The sequence below is a fragment of the Lonchura striata genome, chromosome Z, assembly GCF_050655825.1.
Source record: "Lonchura striata isolate lonStrDom1 chromosome Z, ASM5065582v1, whole genome shotgun sequence".
Lineage (NCBI taxonomy): Eukaryota > Metazoa > Chordata > Aves > Passeriformes > Estrildidae > Lonchura > Lonchura striata.
Window position 1 is genome coordinate 275,111 of NC_140740.1, and position 17,888 is coordinate 292,998.

The window sequence follows — 17,888 nt, forward strand, 5'->3', positions numbered from 1 at the left end:
GAAGTAGCACAGCAGATATCTGTGCAGTTAATTTTCTGTCACTTTGCAGATATTTCCTATTTCAGGTGGTCACAGAGTCAACACAACTGTGTTTCTTCCCCTATTCACTGGCAGGAGAGAGAAGTTCCACAGTGTGGAGGAAGGCCTGGCTCAAAACTGACACACTGCCATGGCTTTCCAAAACACCTGGACAAGCCCCTGGTCCTGGCCACTGGGTCACTGGGATGGCCCCTGCGCTGTCTGTGACCTTGGCAAAGTCCTGCTGAAGCAGACCCAAGCTGCACTGCAGGGATGTGCACAGCTCCATCACATCACAAACACGCAGCACGGCCCCAGCCCTGCCCCATCCCGCTGGCTGTGCAGCCAAGCCCCCCCTCTCAGAAAACAGCTCCTGCTACCTTCATCCCGCTTGCGCTTGTTGCTCTCAGTGCCGGGGGAGGCAATTCCCAGGATCCCACTAATGGAGTAGGACGAGCCAGCAGAGTCAGTGGTTACAGAGGACACCTGGGTGACTGATCCTGTGGAGGCTGCAAGGCAAGGACAGGCAGTCAGTCACAGGATATGGGCACCAGCTTACCCAAAAGCCTCTGACCCCCATGGCGTGAAGGAGGTGGGCTGGGGCTCAGCTGGCCATTGTGGCCCCTCCAGTTCAGGAAGAGCCCTTACCCACCCCAGCCAAGCCCAGCCCAATCCAGCAGTATGCCACAGCAGCCCAGTGCAGGGGTGGGAGGAGAGGCATGGTTAGCCCTTGCCCCCATCACAAGGGGCTGGGTCCATGTGCTGAGGGAAAGAAGATGCTTTTCTTTAGCAGTCAGACACCCCATCTCACACAATGCTGGGTGGAAAAACGTATTGCCTGAGACAGCAGAGGCCCTCCAGTGACACAGCAGCCCCTGCCACCAGCAAGGTGGACAGAGTTTACTGGGAACACAGTCATGCAGAGAGAGGAGCTGCCAAAAGAAGGTGGAACAGGTTCTGGGACAGGAACCTCCTGGGAGCAGAGCAACCTGCACTTGCTGTACTGTGCTCTCTGCATCCTGTTAGACCATGCCATTAGCCTCTGGCCAGTGGAGACCTTGCACACCTGTGGTTGCCTGGGGATGGATGGCTGAAAGACCCTGAGATTCCAAGAAAAATTACTCTAATTCATTGTGCTTTGGAAGAGAAAAGGGTACTGTTTATATCCAGCAAGGGCAGTAACTCCAAGGCAGTCTGGATGTGCCAGATTGCACAGCAAACACTGCCCTTGTGATGCTCTGGGTACCCAAGGCTTCACGGAAGCAGGCAGAGGAGGGAGCACCACCATCACCTCCATCAGTTTACAGGCTGAACCTGTCCTGCCATGTCCCTACATCCACACAGACTCCAAGGACAGGATGGGGGGATACACATGTGGCACCGCACCAAAGACCCCAGACACAATTCACACAGAGCAAACCCATGTCAGGAATCCATGCTCCCTCTATCAACACCAAGCCCTGAGAAACAAGATTTTTCTTCTCTGTTCTTGACTTTTGCAAGATAAGACAGCACTTAAGCCACCACAATGAGATAAAAGAAGCTTTTCTTCCCCGAGATTGTTTTGGCATTTTCTGCAGAAAAAGGCTAAGGGAGCAGGGTCAACAGCATGACTCCTCTGATAGGCTGAGAAAGTGCAGGCTGCTCTGCGCCTCCACTCCCTTTCTCCCAGTGCCAGCACACCCTTGCCAAGAGAGAAGCGAGCATTTCACCATATCACAGGTGACAACATAAAGGCAGAGAGAAACTTGGGGCCCCCACCACTTTCTATGAAGCAAGGGCTAACAAGTGCCCTGACAGGTTTGATGGAACAGGAACAAGAAGAGAGCAGCCCTGACCCCGACTGAGCCCCTCCATCCCTACAGCACGGAAGCACCACTGTCAGCCAGGAGAAGGGCTGAGGGTGTCTCAGCAGCCTGGGGGTGTCCTCTGGGTCACCCTCCACCAGCATCACCTCCCTCAGGTTGCAGCATCACTGTTATGTGGCTGAATTAAAAGTTTCAGAAAGTTTTTCTACCTCTTCACTCAAGACTGCAAGTGCACAAAGAACTATGGAAGGGACGGTTGATAGATGGAAAAAACACATTCAAAACTACTTACTGACTAATGATGCAGAAAGTGTTATGAATAAGTATCCCTTTCTTGATTTATTACTTTAATTATCTGACATTCTATAGACCCCTATTAGTGGGGTTTTTTTGGTTTAGATTTCAATTTTCTGTCTCATGGTGAAAGCTATTTATCATAATAATCAGTAAAATTCAAAACCTTTTAGCAGTATTTATAAAATTCATTTACTATGTTCAGCCCTTGGAGAATGACAAAGAAGGCACATTAGCACGTGTGCTGAAGTGTTTTATGCAGAATTATCTATCCATAAGAATGATTAAAAGTTCTTCAGAATATTTGTAATCCATTATTATTTTTTTAATGTATTTTTAAAAAAGTTTTCCTTACCTATGCTGTGACTGGAAGCTGGGACCTGCTGATTGGGTGGCTGCTGCACCTTGGTCCGTATGATCCTGTGAGTAATGGAAAAAAAATGACCACTTAGCTGGCCTTAGGCATGCAATGGTAGGAGCATTAGACACTATTCTTCCAGTGCAGAACACCTACATCAATACGAAAAATGCCTTCCTGCATATGTTCCCCTCATCATTCACTGAAAGACCAAAGTTTGGCAGGTGGACCCAGAACCACATTTGTGCCCCCAGCCCCTGCCCTTAGAATCATCAGGGTGACGTTCCACAGAGTCACAGAATGACAGAGTGGTTTGGGTTGGAAGAGACAACAGTGGACAGTAGGTCCAACCTCCCTGCTCAAGCAAGGTCATCCCAGAGCACACTGAGCAGGATTGCATCCGGATGGTTCTTAGAACACTTCAGAGTTTGGTGCCTTGGTGGCTTTGAGGAGCCAGTGCTCACTGCCCAGGAAACAGATGTCCATAGCTCTCTGAGCAGCCAGCACACCCTGCCCAGGGAGCTGGAACCTCCTGAGCCAAAAGAGGAGAGGAGGGAGAGGGAGAGGGAGAGGGAGAGGGAGAGGGAGAGGGAGAGGGAGAGGAGAGGAGAGGAGAGGAGAGGAGCACTTGAAAGCTGCTGGACAGCCCTCAGCTGATTTGAGCAAAGCTAATCACAATGATTAATTAAGTCTTAACCAGACTTGCTTCTGCTATTGAAGAGTGGCCTATTATTAAAATTAATGTTATTAATTAATCATAATTATTATTATTCACTCTTAAATGGAGACAGCAGCTCAAACTTGACTGCTAAAAGGCCTCCTCAGTGGCAGGGGTGAGTTGCACAAGTCCATTCCCATAAACCCCAGTGCTCCAAGGAACAGCATCAGCATCGTGGAAGGGAGCAACACAGCCCGGCAAGCACGCCCTGCACCATGGGGACAGGGACAGAAAACCAGAGCATGCCTCCATCCTCCCCATGCCAAAATGGCAACTGCAGCAGGACAGGAACCACTCAGCAAGACCTAGGCTCAGGTTTGTGCTGACCAGGCAGCCCCTCACTTGTACCTCAGTGCAGAACAAGAATATTGTGGTCAGGGGCCTGCGTCCTTTCCAACCAGCAAAGCCCCAAAGTATACACTCAATGTTAAATATGAAAATAAGCCCCACAGTCTGCTGGAACTGTAGGATTTAGCATTAAAGCCAAGTATTTTGATGTGAATTCCAGGTTCTTTGTCACATTATTGCTCAGTCTGGGTTTTCATGATGAGCTCCTAAGCTGGCAAAAACAATTCTCTGGGTAAACAGATTGACTCAAACAGATTGCATGCATTTCTTGAAAGGTATTGCAAACCTTCGCCAGAGTCACAAGTAGATGAGAAAAAATGAGATTTACAGCCAAAAACCTTAGTGACAGATCACCAACTGGTTTTCTGGTACAAGGGCAGTAGGGACGGGGACATTATGAGCATGGAAACATACAGGGACACAGCAAGAGAAACATGGAAACTGGCTCAAAATATGACTGGAAGTGACTTAAATCTCCCTTTTACCTAGAGCTGCGACTGCCTTTTTTGGTAGTTTTTTGGAGGCCCTGTGAAGTTCTCCTACACAAGCAGAGCACTGCTTCTAACAGCCATGCTTCTCACATGGCTCGTTGACATTAATGGAAGCAGGTATTTGATATTTTTCCTTAGGTATTTGATATTTTCCTTTGGTTTTCCTGGTGTCTGTAATATTCCTCACACCCTGTTTAAACTGAAAACACCATGTCCATAGGGTTATTGCATGATGCTCTGGAGCCTCCAAGTCAGGGGCTCCCAAGCAGCAAAACACGAACTGACCCAATTTTTCTTTTTATTCTGCCAGCACATGACTCACATGGACATTTAGTCCATCAGGGCAGAGACTGCACTCTCTGCTAACGCTGGGGAAGCCACTCCGGCTACTCAAGCGGCAACTCCATGAATGCAAATCAGATTGGGATAGCCAATAAAAGAATATTGCATCAATTTATTTCACGTCTGGACGCAAATGAGAGATTTTATAGCAAGCTGCATTCAAAGCATTTGCATGCAGTTGCACAAGTGAAAACCATCTCACCAACGTGGTGAGGAGGAAGCCCAGAACAGAGTGAAATTTACAAACCCTGCCTGCCAGGGCCATGGGTGCCCAAAAGCTCTGCTATTCAAGTATCATCTCCGACTGTTACTCTGGCAGGGCTGGAGTTCTCACACAGTATTTCAGGTTTTTCCAGCCTTATATGTCACTTGACTCAGGAGGAAACCATGGGCACAGAAGGTGTAATGGACAAAGCAGAGGTTGGAGCTCCTCACCAGGCCTTCTATGAGCCCAGTCCTGACTTGCAAAGCCATGGCAAAACACCCAAATATGGGACTCAGTCTCCAAATGAGATTCCCCTGCATATTATCAAAAGCAATTCCAGGTCACTTGAGTTCTCCAAAGCAAAAGGAGACAGTGGAGGCCCTCAGACACTACCAACCAAATCCCCCACTGATATTCACACTGAACACAGGCCTGGGCCAATGTTAGCAGCACCAACTGGGTGTCAGGTGACAAAACAGTACCTCAGACCCATGCCTTGGGTCCCTTTCTTACCCAGATGAGTGGCACCCTACTCAATGGCCATCTGTGCTTCCCCCCGAGCAAAGCCTATCCCACTGAACCGTCACCCCAAAGAGCAGAACAGGGGCTTTGCTGGCAGCAAACACATAGGGTCATTCCCAGCAAGGTCCTCCTACTCACAAACAGGGAAAAGGATGGAAAAGAAGCAAAGGCTGGCAGAAGAAGCTGCCCACTCCTAGGAAACCCTCATCATCCACAGTGCTTCAGCTACCGAGGTGAGCCCACAGCTGCTCCCCAGGCCCACGTGTCCTAGGGAAAAGGTGAAGCTGCTTTTCTTACAAACAGCCCCAGCACCCAGTCCTGCTACAAGACAAAGCCAAGGTGATCATGCTTCCATGGAGCATCCACCCCAGAGCCATGCGAGCTTTACCTGTTAATGGAACTGACACTGGGCACAGTGTCGTTGTCACACACTCGCTCAGCAAGGAGTCTGTCCCTGATCTCCCAGGCAAACATGGTGGGATTTTGGCGTTTGTACTCTGCAATTTTTTCAACGACTTTGGGTGTGGCGACCTTTGGTTTTGATCCTCCAATCACTCCAGGCTTAATACTCCCGGTTTCATAATACCTGGGACAACATCCAAAACAAAGCTTTGGTTATCACACACAGACAGAGAACATGCTCTGAGATTTATAGAGAACATCATTTCAAGGTAACCAAACCCCAGCAAATCCTGAGATACATCTTCACTTTCACATACACATTTCCTGCCTGTGTGGTTCTTTATCACCTAATAGATTAACTTATAGTAATTGGAACTGGGCCTCAGGATACAATATATATTTTTCTGTAATAGCAAAACAAAAGAAACAATGCAAGATTAAAGGGCATGCTGAGATCCAAAATTAACTGAAAATATGTGTTATTAATCAGCAGTACTGGCAATAATAGAAACAAATCACACCAAAGACTACTTTTTGCAGTGGACTCTTTTGTAGCAAATTACTGCTTTTACAGAAATGCTGTCATTAATATCTACAGCTTGTTATGATTCAAAGTGAAATGAAGGATAGGTATTGTAGTTTATTTGCACCTCTGGAATAAATACACCAGTATATCTTTTTCCTGTTTTATGATTTAAATATGCATATTATGGTTTTAATGGTTCATATTTTTCAAAATGTATTCTTTCATCATTATGTTTACAGTTTAATTTCAATAACAAATCTTGAGGGAAAGGGAGCTGCTCATGCTCCAGAGGAGTCCAGCTGAGGCAGGGTTGGTTTCTGTGACCAGCACTTCCTCAGGTGCAGCATCTTCACCACCACCAGCAGCTCTGCTGATGCCATGCCCCCAGGAAAGGTGGAGACTGAGATCCCTAAACCAATATAAATCTGACCGATTTTTCACATGTACATCACACAAGATCAATTGCTTTTGGTAGCTTTCCCAAAACACATGGCAGCTGAGATCCCTGGGCCCTGCAAGTCTCCTCCTTTAATATAGTCCTGAACATGCTGCTAGGAACAGAAGTTGCATCTCACATGCTGAGGGCCAGAACAGAGACCGAGAGTTAGATTCTATTCCTCCCTGCTGCTGTCAAGGTGTTCCACTTAGGGGGCTTGTCGCACAGCCCTGAACTTCTTTGTATCCTGTGAATTTTCACACGACCAGATGAAAAACAAACCCCATATAATAAGCTACCACCCTGGCTGCCCTAATCCTGCCCCCCCCTTTCGCACAGAGCACACCCCGACTCTGTCACCTCTCAACCAGGTGCCCACCGAGCTGCGCTTGCAGCAGCTCAATCACAACCAACCACTCTGTGCCCCCATTCCTAGCTCAGAAAAAAACTCCCAAGCAGGAAGATAAGACTGCTTATTAATGTATTTTCCCTGCAACTACCTGACATAACCATTATACAAAAATACAAAAAAAAAAAAATTCACCCATCTTTTGAGTCTGTGCAGAGTACAAATAATCTGCACAGCCAAAGTCTGCCTCCCTGAAACATGCAATCATGCTCATCAAATTTTTGCCTGGCTACCTGTTCTCAGGGTTTCTAGGGTTTCTGCTCTGCAAGCAGGGCCTAAAGTTCCTTCAGGGAGACTAACACCGTATTGTTCATACATGTTCTCAGATACTTTGTGTGCAAATGTTGACTCAGGCCTACCAGTCTCCATGAGCCATTTATGCAATATCCATAATGGCAAGTGTTGAGTGTTAGAGATGGATTAACCCTCCTGCTGCCCCTAAATGCTGTGAGCCTTAAGGCAGAGGGGGAAAATTTAGTTTCCCTTTCACTTCCATGAGGATATGACAAAACAATGGCAAACATGGCCCATAAACCTTCTAAAATCTTGCACCTCTAGCCTCAAAACCTTGAGGTTGATGTTGCTGGCACCACTTCTTTGAGGAGGATGCAGAATGCAGCCAGGCAACACTACAAATGCCACCAGACAAGTCACATTTTTCTTAGATCTAGCCAAAATTGTGGATTTTACAAATGTCTCTTAGTGCTGCCTTGCAGGTCAGTGCCCTGCAGTCCAGGACAGCCTGGCCAAGGGGAGCGCTCCCAAGAGTGCAGGATGCTGTGCCTGTACAGACCAGCTGTGGCTCTGCCATGGTTGATCCCACAGTCCCCTTGCCATCACTGAGCTGCACCTGCGATGAGCTCACCAGGGGACAAAGCTCTGGTGCCTTCAGGGCAGCAAGACCTCAAAGTCTTTCAGCTCTGCCCACCTGCCTGCACTCATGGCCTCAAGGCCAGCCCAAGGAAGGCTTGTCCTTCCAGGGAGATGCAGGATGGGGTCCAGATCCCCTCCCTGCACGTGGGAGGGCATCACCACGGGGACAGTCCTCACCCTGCACCGTCACAGACACACCATGGGGACAGTCCTCACCCTGCACCACGGGGACAATCCTCACCCTGCACCGTCACAGACAAACAGACATCCCCCTCCTCTCCCCCAGCAGTGAATCTGGGCACAGTCACAGGGCCTGCAGGCTGCATGGCTCCAGTGTTTCTGACTCTCATCTCCATTTTAAAGGCAAGGATCGCTGCAGCCAGCATTATTCCATGTGCATCAGGTCAGGGCCTTTTGCTTCAGAGAGCTGCAAAGGCAGGTGTGGGGTGGGCACCACCACAGCACCCTTCTCAGAGGGTTAAGAGCTTCACTTGCCCTGCAACAGCTGGTTACCTGCCTCTGGATAGATTTTTAAAACCGTATCTAGTACTGAAAAATTCTGATAATAAAATTCCAAATGTGAGGATTTATCGTAAGGATTCCCCTTTTTCACACACATGCACACATACAAGAAAACATACACACAGAGCTGCAATTACAGAGACATTTTACCCACTGTAATTATTAGTTAGGAAAATAATGAGCTATGAAATTCCAATTTATTGTTGACAACTTTAATGACAGAGCTCTGGAACCTCACTCTGAGCTCAATCATGCAAATATATCTAACAGCAGACCTAATTGCCAAAAGTAAAACCATCAGAATTTTGCCTGGTGGATAAGTCAATTGCCTGTTTCCAAGCTGTGTGCTGGTCCTGATGGGAATGCAGCACTGAGCATCACCCGCCAAACAGGAGGCAGCCAGGCAGGCAGGAGCAGGAGCCTGTGCTAGCTGCACGTGTGGAGCCGTAACTGAGTGAAACAGCCCGTGGTGGGCAGCATAAAGCCCATGGAAAGTTCTCATCGCCACACCACTTCAAGGCATTTGTGTTCTCAAAACTCCAGCAGGAGAAGTGCATGCAGGTTGCAGGGAAGGCATAACCCTGTGAGGAAGGATGAGAGATGAAGCAGGAGCGCCGAGTGCAGCCTACACACTGCAGCTCTGACACTGAGTGGGGATGTGGAGCTGCTGCTCACGAGTTTGGGCGAGCAGGGGTAAGATGGTTGTGCATAAAACAGTGACAAGAACTGCAAAACAAGGTCCTGACAGATCTGAACACTAATACAGGCACTGATCAATCAGTACATCCCCTGTGTGTTGCTACAAATTAAACACCTTGATCGTCTTCGCAGCTATGCTATGTCCAGGAAAACATGCTTCTCAGGAATTGGAAAATAAATTTAAAGTAAAAATAGTAAAATGCTAAACAATGAAATTAACTGTGAAATCACAACAAACAAGTCAGTAATTAACTTTTCCAGATGATAAAGTAAAACGCTTCACAAAAAAGAAAAATTCCTCTTGTTATAAGTTGTCCAAGTCTGTAAGAATACCTGGGGTTCAAAATCATTTGAAAATGGTAATTTGCTCAAATTAGGTTTAGGTTTGCACAGAAGATTAAGAAATCAAAAAGGGGAAAAGTAAGCATGGCATTTTTTACCTGAAACTACACCAAATTTTAAAAGGCAATCAGGAAATAATATCCTGCTGCCATAGTGTTTGGAGCAGCTTTGGCTGAACAGAGAGCTGCTCTCAAAGTAGCCAGACTATCTTTAAGATAGTCACTTGTGGTGTTCTGTACTTTCTTAATCCAGTAGAAGACTGGAAAAAGATGTTAAATTATAAACAGTGGGATAGATTGCAGAATAGCTTTCATGAATGTGCATGCCGCAATATTGATGAAATATATAATGATAACATTGTTTAAAAAGAGTTCTACTCTGAAAGTAAAACAAGTAATTTTCACAAGTTCTACTTTTTTTCACGTTTTGTTGAATATGACTCCCAGTTTTCCCTTCCTGTTCAGAGCAGACAGGTGCAAGACATGCACTATATATACAGCAAATACTCATGGCATTCTGCATTTTGCATTAGAATTAGAAACTGTAACATGGGCTTACAAGACCTACGGATATTGGCTCTTTCTTTCCACATCATACACATAAAAACACGGCTCCTCAGGAAGTCGCTCCCCTCACTGGTCTGGTCTCCTGTCTCTGGTTGCAGCCTCTAGGTCTGGGACTAGCACCGACACTTTTCCCTTGACAGACACAGAAGCGTTTGCCGTCCCCCTTTACCTGCCAAGTATTTTGCTGACACAGCCGTGGCTGACGCGGAGCTGCCGGGAGATGTCACACGGCCGGACCCCTTGGTGGGCGAGCTCCACAATCCTTTGGCGAACGACATCTGGGAGAGGGCGGCCGTTCACAAAAACACCCCCCAGCTGATTCACGCCTCCATGTCCTGAAACACACGGGGGAGGGGAGAAGGGCAGGAGGAGAGCTGTGTGAGAGTTTCAGTTGTCTCTGGCGGGCAGAACCTCCAGCCCCATCGCTCGCCGGCGCTGGGAGCCGCCTCCCCAGAACCGGTCCGATTTCCCCGCGAGGAGCAAGGAGGCGACCTCACTGCCGCAATGATGCTTGCTGGAGGGGAGTTCCTCCTGCCTGAAGGCAGACAGGGGGTCCCCTGTGGGAGAACGGACTGAGGAACCCCTCAGTTACGTCCGGCACCCCGGACCACCCCCCTCCCGAAGCCGCGTTAGTGCAGCCACGACCTCCAGGGCAGGCCTGGTGCTGTCCCGTGGAGCGGAGGCGTCTCAGAGCCCCGGGCTCGGAAGCCAGTGGAAAATAAGGCTGGGTGATCACTCAGCCCACATACTGCCTCTGTCTAAGCACAGAAAGATACCTGAAATTAAACACACTGTGTTTTGCTTTGGTTTTCCCCAGATGCATTGAATTAATCAAGTGGGGGAAGGGGAAAAGAAAGAGAGAAAGAAAGAGAAAAAAAGGGAGAGAAGGAGAAAGGGAGACAGAAAGACAAGAAAGATAAAGACGAAACACAAGAAAGACAAGGAAGACAGACAGAAAGACAGACAGAAATACAGAAAGGAAAAGAAAGGAAAAGAAAAACAAAAAAGAAAGAAAGACATCCTTCTCCTAGAATTTACAGCTGTCTTGGCAGATACTATGATCCCACAAATAAAACATGCACACTTGGGCAAGCCTAGTATATGACTCCTTTTTGAGCAGATTTTCACTGTGCACTTTTAGCAAAGTGAATTATATATCTGACTGGGTACAGGACCCACTTGGAGGAATAGCAGTGAAGCTGTGTAAACCCCATGAATACACATTAATCCCCTATACTAGAAGGTAATATGATTAACTCTTATGTTGTTATTCATCCAACTACTTATATTACAGAGGAGTGGAGAAGCTAAAAACAAGCCACAGAGATAGTACAGATGCCAATTCTGGAACAAAAGTAATACAGAAAACGTCTCTGTTTAGGCAGGATTGGAACTGTACTGACTAAGTTGGCAAGCCAAATGCCTCAGTGTTTAAAAAAAAAAAAATATATACAGAGCTGTTTTTATTTTAATCTGGTTATTTCACTATTGACAAACTACTGTCAAACTTTGCAAACACCTTTTACCATTGTAAGGACACATAATGAACCCGCATGAAATACGTGATATTAAACGCTGTGGCAAGCAGACAAGAGCCTGCTCTGCCTTCACCGGTGCGAGAGAGGCAGACTCTGCCAGCGGCCCAGCGCTTCCCTCCGGTGCGCCGGAAGCACACACCGGTGCTGGGAGTCCTGCCTGGGTGGATGACCGGGACACCGAGGCTGGGCCCGAGACAGCTCGGTGGCGGAGGCAAACGGAACCTGCCCGGAGACTGCGCGGGATGAGACCTCAAGCTCCTCGGGGCTCTAAGCGCAAGGAACCGCGCAGTTTGAACGGGAAGATCCTGTGCTGGGAGGGGAGGGAGGGGAGGGAGGAGAGGATGGATGGAAGGATGGAAGGATGGAATTAGAGAAAAATAAAAAGAGAGGAAAAGAAAGGGAAAGATCAGGAATAAAAGGGTAGAGAAGGCATCATTAAGACATGCCTTCCTCAGGGAAGGAGCCGACTCTACCCCTGGTGCCCGTCCCCGGTCCCCGGAGGCGGGCGGGAACCGGGCCTGCCCCAGCCGGGAGCATCGACCCTCCAGGCGCCGGAAACAAAGGCTGGGGCCACGGCCGTGCCTCCCTCCAAACCTGCCACAGCCCTGGGCAGCGGCACCGGCGCCGAGCCCGGATCCTGCCCACCGGGGCCTCTCTGCTGGGGTCGCGCTCCCCGGCAGCTGCGGACCAGGGGCCCCGTCAGGCCGGGGCTGCTGCAGCTGGGGGGCATCGAGCTTCGTCCGATGCTCGGAGCGGGGATGAGGCCCCTGCCTCCTCAGGAAGGGGGTGCGGGTAGAGACTCGGCGGCTATTTCGGGAGTGGGGGAGACCCCTATGGGGGGTCCGCGGGCCTAACCCAGAGCCGTGGTGAAGCCAGGGCGGGCGGGGAGAGAGTAGAAGAGAAGAGAGGCCGTCCTGGGGACCCGCCGACGCGGGTCGGGGCCGCTCTGGCTATGCCCAGCCCACCTCGCCGTCCTCTCGTCCCTGGACGGCGGCGGCCAGCGGCTCTGCCCACGCGGGAGGAGGAAGGAACGGGGACCGTGTCGAAGGGACCGAAATCTCTCTCGGGACCGCCCCGGCCCCGGCCACCGTTCCCCGTGGCCGTGCTGCCACCTCGGTCCTCTCGCTGCCGCCGGCTCCCTGTCCTCCTCTGCCTTTTTGCATGGGGGTCCCGACCCCACGTCCACCCTCACGCCCCCGAGGACCCGCGGTTCCGGAGTTCGTTTGGCAGCAAATGACCTCGGAGGCTTCCCGGCCGCGGTCGGGACGGGAGAAAAGGCACCGGCGTTTTGGTTTTATTCCTTCTGTTTGCCCAGAAATTCCTGAGGACGACATCGATTTTTCACAGCCGCGAATGACGGCAGAGGCGCCGCTGAAACCCGCCGCGGCTGCTCCGCTGGGGTATCCACCCCACGCGGGGAGCCCGTCCTCTGTGGGCTGCGTGTCCGCTCGCCACCCGGGGTCAGGGGCGCTCCGGCGGCGGGGGATTCCGCAGACACTTCCCCACCCCGTCCCCGCACCGCGGGCTTTCCGACCTTAAAGTTCGCCTTTGGAAAAAAGTGATTTGGTTTAATGCCGGGAGAGAAATAAAAGCGGAGGTCTAACGTTTCATTGCCGCGAGACGGAAAGTCCGCTTTCACGGGGGCAACAGAGCCCGCCACCGGCCACCGTCCCAGCTCTGCACAACCCCAGAAATCGAGCGGCGGGAAGATAGATGGGAAACGGACAGATAAACGGGGACCGCGGAGAGGGCGCGGGAGAGAGGGAAGGAATCTCCAGCTCCGGAGCTCGGTGGTTTATTTTGCAAACAAATTTCTTTGAGCCGAAAGGCTGCGGTGCACCGGGAAATTAGATTAGTTCTACCTTAAATTCCCTCGCAATCTCTCGCTGTAATGCAGCGTTTAACTCGCCGTGAGACAAGATGTCATTTCACATAATACTGTGCTAATGGATAAGTCTTCCCCGACCTCTCAAGCACAACAAATCTCGGGCGAACGCGTCGCGCACGACCTGTTAACTTCACCGGCTGCCCGCTCCACCGCCCCACGCCGCGATCGTGACGCCATTCTTCGGGATTTAAAAATAAAAAAAAATCTTCCCTCTAGCCCTGCTCCTCACCTTTCGCATTAGTTCAGTTTGTTCGGGGCTTTTGGAGGGCTTCTATTTGTTTGTTTAGGGGGTTTAGTTGTTGAGGGTTTTTTTTACTTTATTTCCAATTAACGAATTTCAAAATGTTGAAAAAGAGAAAGAATGTCGTGCAGCAAACTTTTCTGTTCATCGGAAATACCTGGCGGCTTTTTCCGCGGATATTTGATTTCGGGAGAAAAATAAGCACAGTCACATATATGTAACATCTATGTACTCATCCATGTACACAAGCGTGCGTCCATATGTACTGATGGCTGTACATATGTCTGGAGACGTGTTTATATATCCATCTGTACAGACACACACACGCAGTGACATCGGCTCTTTCTCTACAGGAACACGGCGCCCGGACCGGCTCGCTCCCGCAGCACCCCTCCGCCGGCCGGCCGCCGTCACACCGATCTGGCCGGCGGGAGAGAACGTCGGCGGGCAGCCCGGCACGGCCCGCGGACGGGGACGATCGCGCGCAGCCCGTCGCGGCCGGTCAGACAAGTTGAAGGGCAGCCACTTACTGTGCATCGCTGCGAACGGGTCGTGCTTACAGTGTATTTCCATCGGAGCGGTCCGCGGCCGGGCGACCTCGCCGAGCTGATCTCGATTCGCCGGCGGCTCTCGGCTTTCGGGCTGGGGGAGGGAGCCCGCGAAAAACGACGGAGAGCGACCAGAACCGAAAAAACAAATTTAAAAAAAAAAAAAACGCATAAAAACAAAACAAAACAAAACAAACAAACAAAAAAAAAAAAACCAACAAAAAAAAACCGAAACAAACAAAAAAAACAACAACAAAAGAAAATAAAAGGAAAATGAAAAAACAAAAAGAGAAAAAAGGAACCAAGAAGGGGCGAAAAATAAAATAGAACAAAATCCCTCAAAAAGCGGAGAGTCCTGCCTCGTGACGGATCGCGGTATCCAAGAGCGCTGGCCGAACGCGGCTCCCGAGCCGCTCGCAGCCTCCAGAGGCTCCGTCGGGGGGCCGCGGAGCGGCTGCCCCGGGCTGATCCCCTGGTTTCAGCCGCTCCGCGGGCGGCTGCCGATGCGCGGCACCCACCGTCGGGCTCCGGGGCGTTACTGGGCGCGGAGAGGGGCGAGCGCCTCTGTCCGGCGGACCGGAGCCCAGCGCTGCCCGCCCGACGGCTCTTTGTGCTGGTGGTGCCGGCGGCTGCGCGGCGGCGGCGGCCGAGGCGGGCGGCGGCGGGGGCGGGCGCCCCGTCCGCGGGGCTCGGTCCCGGGGCGGCGGCGCGCTCCGCCTGTGCCGCCCCCCGCCGCGCCGCTCGCAGCAACTCGCGGCGCCGGGCGGGGCGGCGGCGGTGGGCGAGGGGAACGGCGGGGGAAGGTGTGCGAGAGGGCGGGGAGTGGGATGGGGGCCGGGCTCGCCGCGGCCCCGCGGGACCGGGCCGCCCCGTCAGCGGCCGCCGTCCGACCTGGGGCGCCGGCGCGGCGCGACCATCGCTGCCCGCCCGCCGGGGCCGCGGCGCCCCCTCCCCTCTCTCTCTCCCGCCCTCCCTGCCCTCGGCCCGCCGTCGGCCGCCGCGGCGGCGGCGCCTGGCTGGCTCGGGCGGTGAGCCCGGCGCGCTGCCGGCCGCCGGCGGGCGGCGGGGGTTGTGGCGGGGCCGGGGGTGGGACCGGGGCGGGGCGGGGCCGGCGGGGCCGCCCGGGACCGGCCCCGCCCCGCGGCGCGCGGGGGGGCGGCGGGCGGCGCTTCAGCACCGCGCGGGCGGACAGCGGCGGAGGCGGGGCCCGCCCGTCACTCAGCGCCGCGGCCAATCGCAAAGTTCGCCTGCCGGCGCCCCGCATTGGCCGCCGAGCGCCGGCGCCGCCGATTGGCGGGCTGCGAGCCAACGGAGCGCGGGGGCGTGGCCGCTCGGGCCCGGGCGCGGGCGGGGCCCCGCCGGAGCCAGCGGCCCCCGAGCCCCGGGACCCCCGACGGCCCGGCCGGGCCCCGCGTCCCCACCGCCCGCCGCGGCTCCCCCGCCCGCCTCTCCCCGCCGCTCGGACGGCGCCTGTCGGCGCCGTGGGTCCGGCAGCCCGGCAGCCCGGGCCGGGGCCGCGGTCAGGGTTCTCCGCCTGCTCGCGCTGCCCGCCGTCGCGCCGGGGCTCGGCGGCCGCCGCGCCCAGCTGCGGCAGGTTTCCACTCGGGCCGCCGCGCCCGTGGGTCCTGCCCCGCGGCGGTGCTGCCCCGGCCAGATCCCGGCGCGGCGGGCAGGCCCCGGGAGTCTCCATCACCCCACGGATGGCCCTGGCGGCGTGGCGCTGCCCCGCTGAACCGACCTCCTCGCCCTCGGCCCCGCCGCCCGGGTGTTCCCCCGCGGGGATCTTTGTGGAGACGAGGGTGAGGGAGAGCTTAACCCGTGCGGGGGCGAGACCTTCCGGCCCCACTGAACCCTTCAGGTCACGGCGGCAGCGGGGCCGTGCCCTGCCCCATCCTCGGGCAGCGCGGCACCGGCGGCCGCTGCGGACGGGGAGGCGCGGGCCGAGTTTTCGTTGAAGTCGAAACTGCCGGGCGCGGCCGAGCCGCCGCCGCGGGGTCCGAAGAACGGCGAGGGCCGATCCCCGCGCGGCCCCGCCGGGTCCGTCGGGCGGCCGCTCGCTGCTGCCGCTCGGCGCCTCGGCTCGGGGCAGCCGTCGGGGATGACGGGCAGGCTGGGCCCAGAGGTGCAGCGCCGTCCTGCGCGGAGGGGACGAGCGGACAGGCAAGCCCGGCTTACATTCTGCCCGGCCTCCGTCCCGGCCATGTCCCACCCGTTCTCCTTCTGCTTCTTCACCGGTACTGAGGTGAAGACCACTCGGCCCGGCTCTCTACAGGGGCCCGAGGCGGCAAAGGCTTTGGAGCGCCTTGTCACGGGGCCCCCGGCCCGTCCTCGTCATCCTGCCCGGCCCAGGCAGCGCTCCCGGCCGCCTCCGCCGCGCCATGAAATGCTTTATCGATTAAACGATTATTCAGGCGATTTAACTAATAAAAGGCCCCATCGATCGCTTCGAAATTGCATTCCGCCACCGAGCCGCCAGGCCGCCTCCGCGCCCTCCACCGCCCGCGCCGCCGCCGCGCTCCCCGCAGAGACGCCGTGACGGGCCCCGCCGCCGCTCGCCAAAGCGCGCTCCCGGTCCCACTGCCCACTTAGCCCCAGCCGCGGGGCAAACGGGACACCACGGTGCCTCTCCGCGGCTTTCGGAGCTCTCGGCAGCCCTCCGCGCCGCCCCGACGGCCTGGCGGGGACTTGGTCCCACCCCGCCCGGTTCTGCCTCGCGTTCCCTCTCACGTCGGCGCTCCCCTTGTCCGCGGAGCCCCCGGGCTCCCCGCATTCCCTGGCCCGAGTCCCACCTGTGCGGCTGGCTCGAGGTGTCGCGTAGGTTTTCTCCAGCTCCATTCCGGCTCTTCAGGACTTGGGGAAACGGAGGCAAGAAAAAGTTTCCACGTCGTATTGCAACCTCTTCCTTTTCCCTCTTTTTCCCCCCCTTTTCTTTTTATTGTTTTGTGTTCTTTTCTCTTTTCTTGTATTTTCCGTTTTTCTTTTCCTCCTTTCTGTTTTCTTGTCTTTTCTTGTCTTTTCTTGTCTTTTCTTCTTTATTTTCTGTTCCCCTTCTTTCTTTTCTTTATTTTCTTCTTTATTTTTTTCTCCGTTTTTATTTTTTCCCTTTCTTTTTTTTTTCTTTTTTTTTCTTTTTTTGTTTTTCTTTTTTTTTTTTTTTTTTGTGAGGGGCTCTCTCAGGTTGGAATAATTCAACTCTTCCGCTCCCCGCCGAGCTTTTGCAGCTGATCACTGAGCTGAAACTAAACGTTTTAGGTGGAAAAAAGCCTCTGAAGGAACCGTGAAATGATTAAGAAACTAAAGAGCTCCTCGCCATGTGAGATCATGTCCTGTTCTCTAAAACATCACAAGATGTCCCCAGACGCAGCCAAAACCCAGGAAAACTCTGACATATTCTGTAGCAGGAATCAAAGTTTGCTCGCAGCCGGCCGCCCCCCGAGCGCTCCGCCGCCCCGGCAGCGGCGGCGGCACCTGCCCGCTCTGCCTCTGCTGCCCAACCTGTCACCAACTTTTCAGCAGACCGACTTCCCCTTCCCGGGCCGGGGTGACGCTGCCGCCCCCGGGGCCGCGCTCCCCGCCGGGCCGGGCCGCCGCAGGGGCGGGACAGGGACCCGTCTCCGGACGCCTGGGGGTGGCGGAGAGACCCCCGCGCCCGCATCCCTCCGGGCCTGCCCTGCCCTTTCCTGCCCCGCGCCCCTTGACGAGGGACAACCCCTGGGCTGCGGCGGGGACTGGAGAACAGCGGCCCAGTGGAAGCGCGGGGGCCCTGGGCAGGATTTTCCCGGCCCGGGGGCTTC

General features: G+C 53.8%; 1 protein-coding gene across 5 annotated transcripts in view; it reads right to left on the reverse strand.

Annotated features, from left to right (window-relative positions):
• The window catches only part of PAX5 (paired box 5), a 133,638-nt gene extending 116,023 nt beyond the window's left edge, over positions 1–17,615 (reverse strand). For 2 of the 5 annotated variants that reach the window (XM_085567606.1, XM_085567603.1), the window contains exons 1-5: positions 14,077–14,572; positions 10,049–10,214; positions 5,493–5,690; positions 2,476–2,540; positions 399–527 (exon numbers count right to left, since the gene is read on the reverse strand). In XM_085567606.1, the coding sequence (XP_085423732.1) occupies positions 399–527; positions 2,476–2,540; positions 5,493–5,690; positions 10,049–10,214; positions 14,077–14,119 (601 nt within the window). In that variant the 5' untranslated portion in view covers positions 14,120–14,572. Of the gene's footprint in view, positions 1–398; positions 528–2,475; positions 2,541–5,492; positions 5,691–10,048; positions 10,215–14,076; positions 14,573–16,883 lie in introns of those variants that run through there. The other 3 variants (XM_085567604.1, XM_085567602.1, XM_085567605.1) reach the window with 3 other exon arrangements.
• Positions 17,616–17,888: the final 273 nt, after the last annotated feature.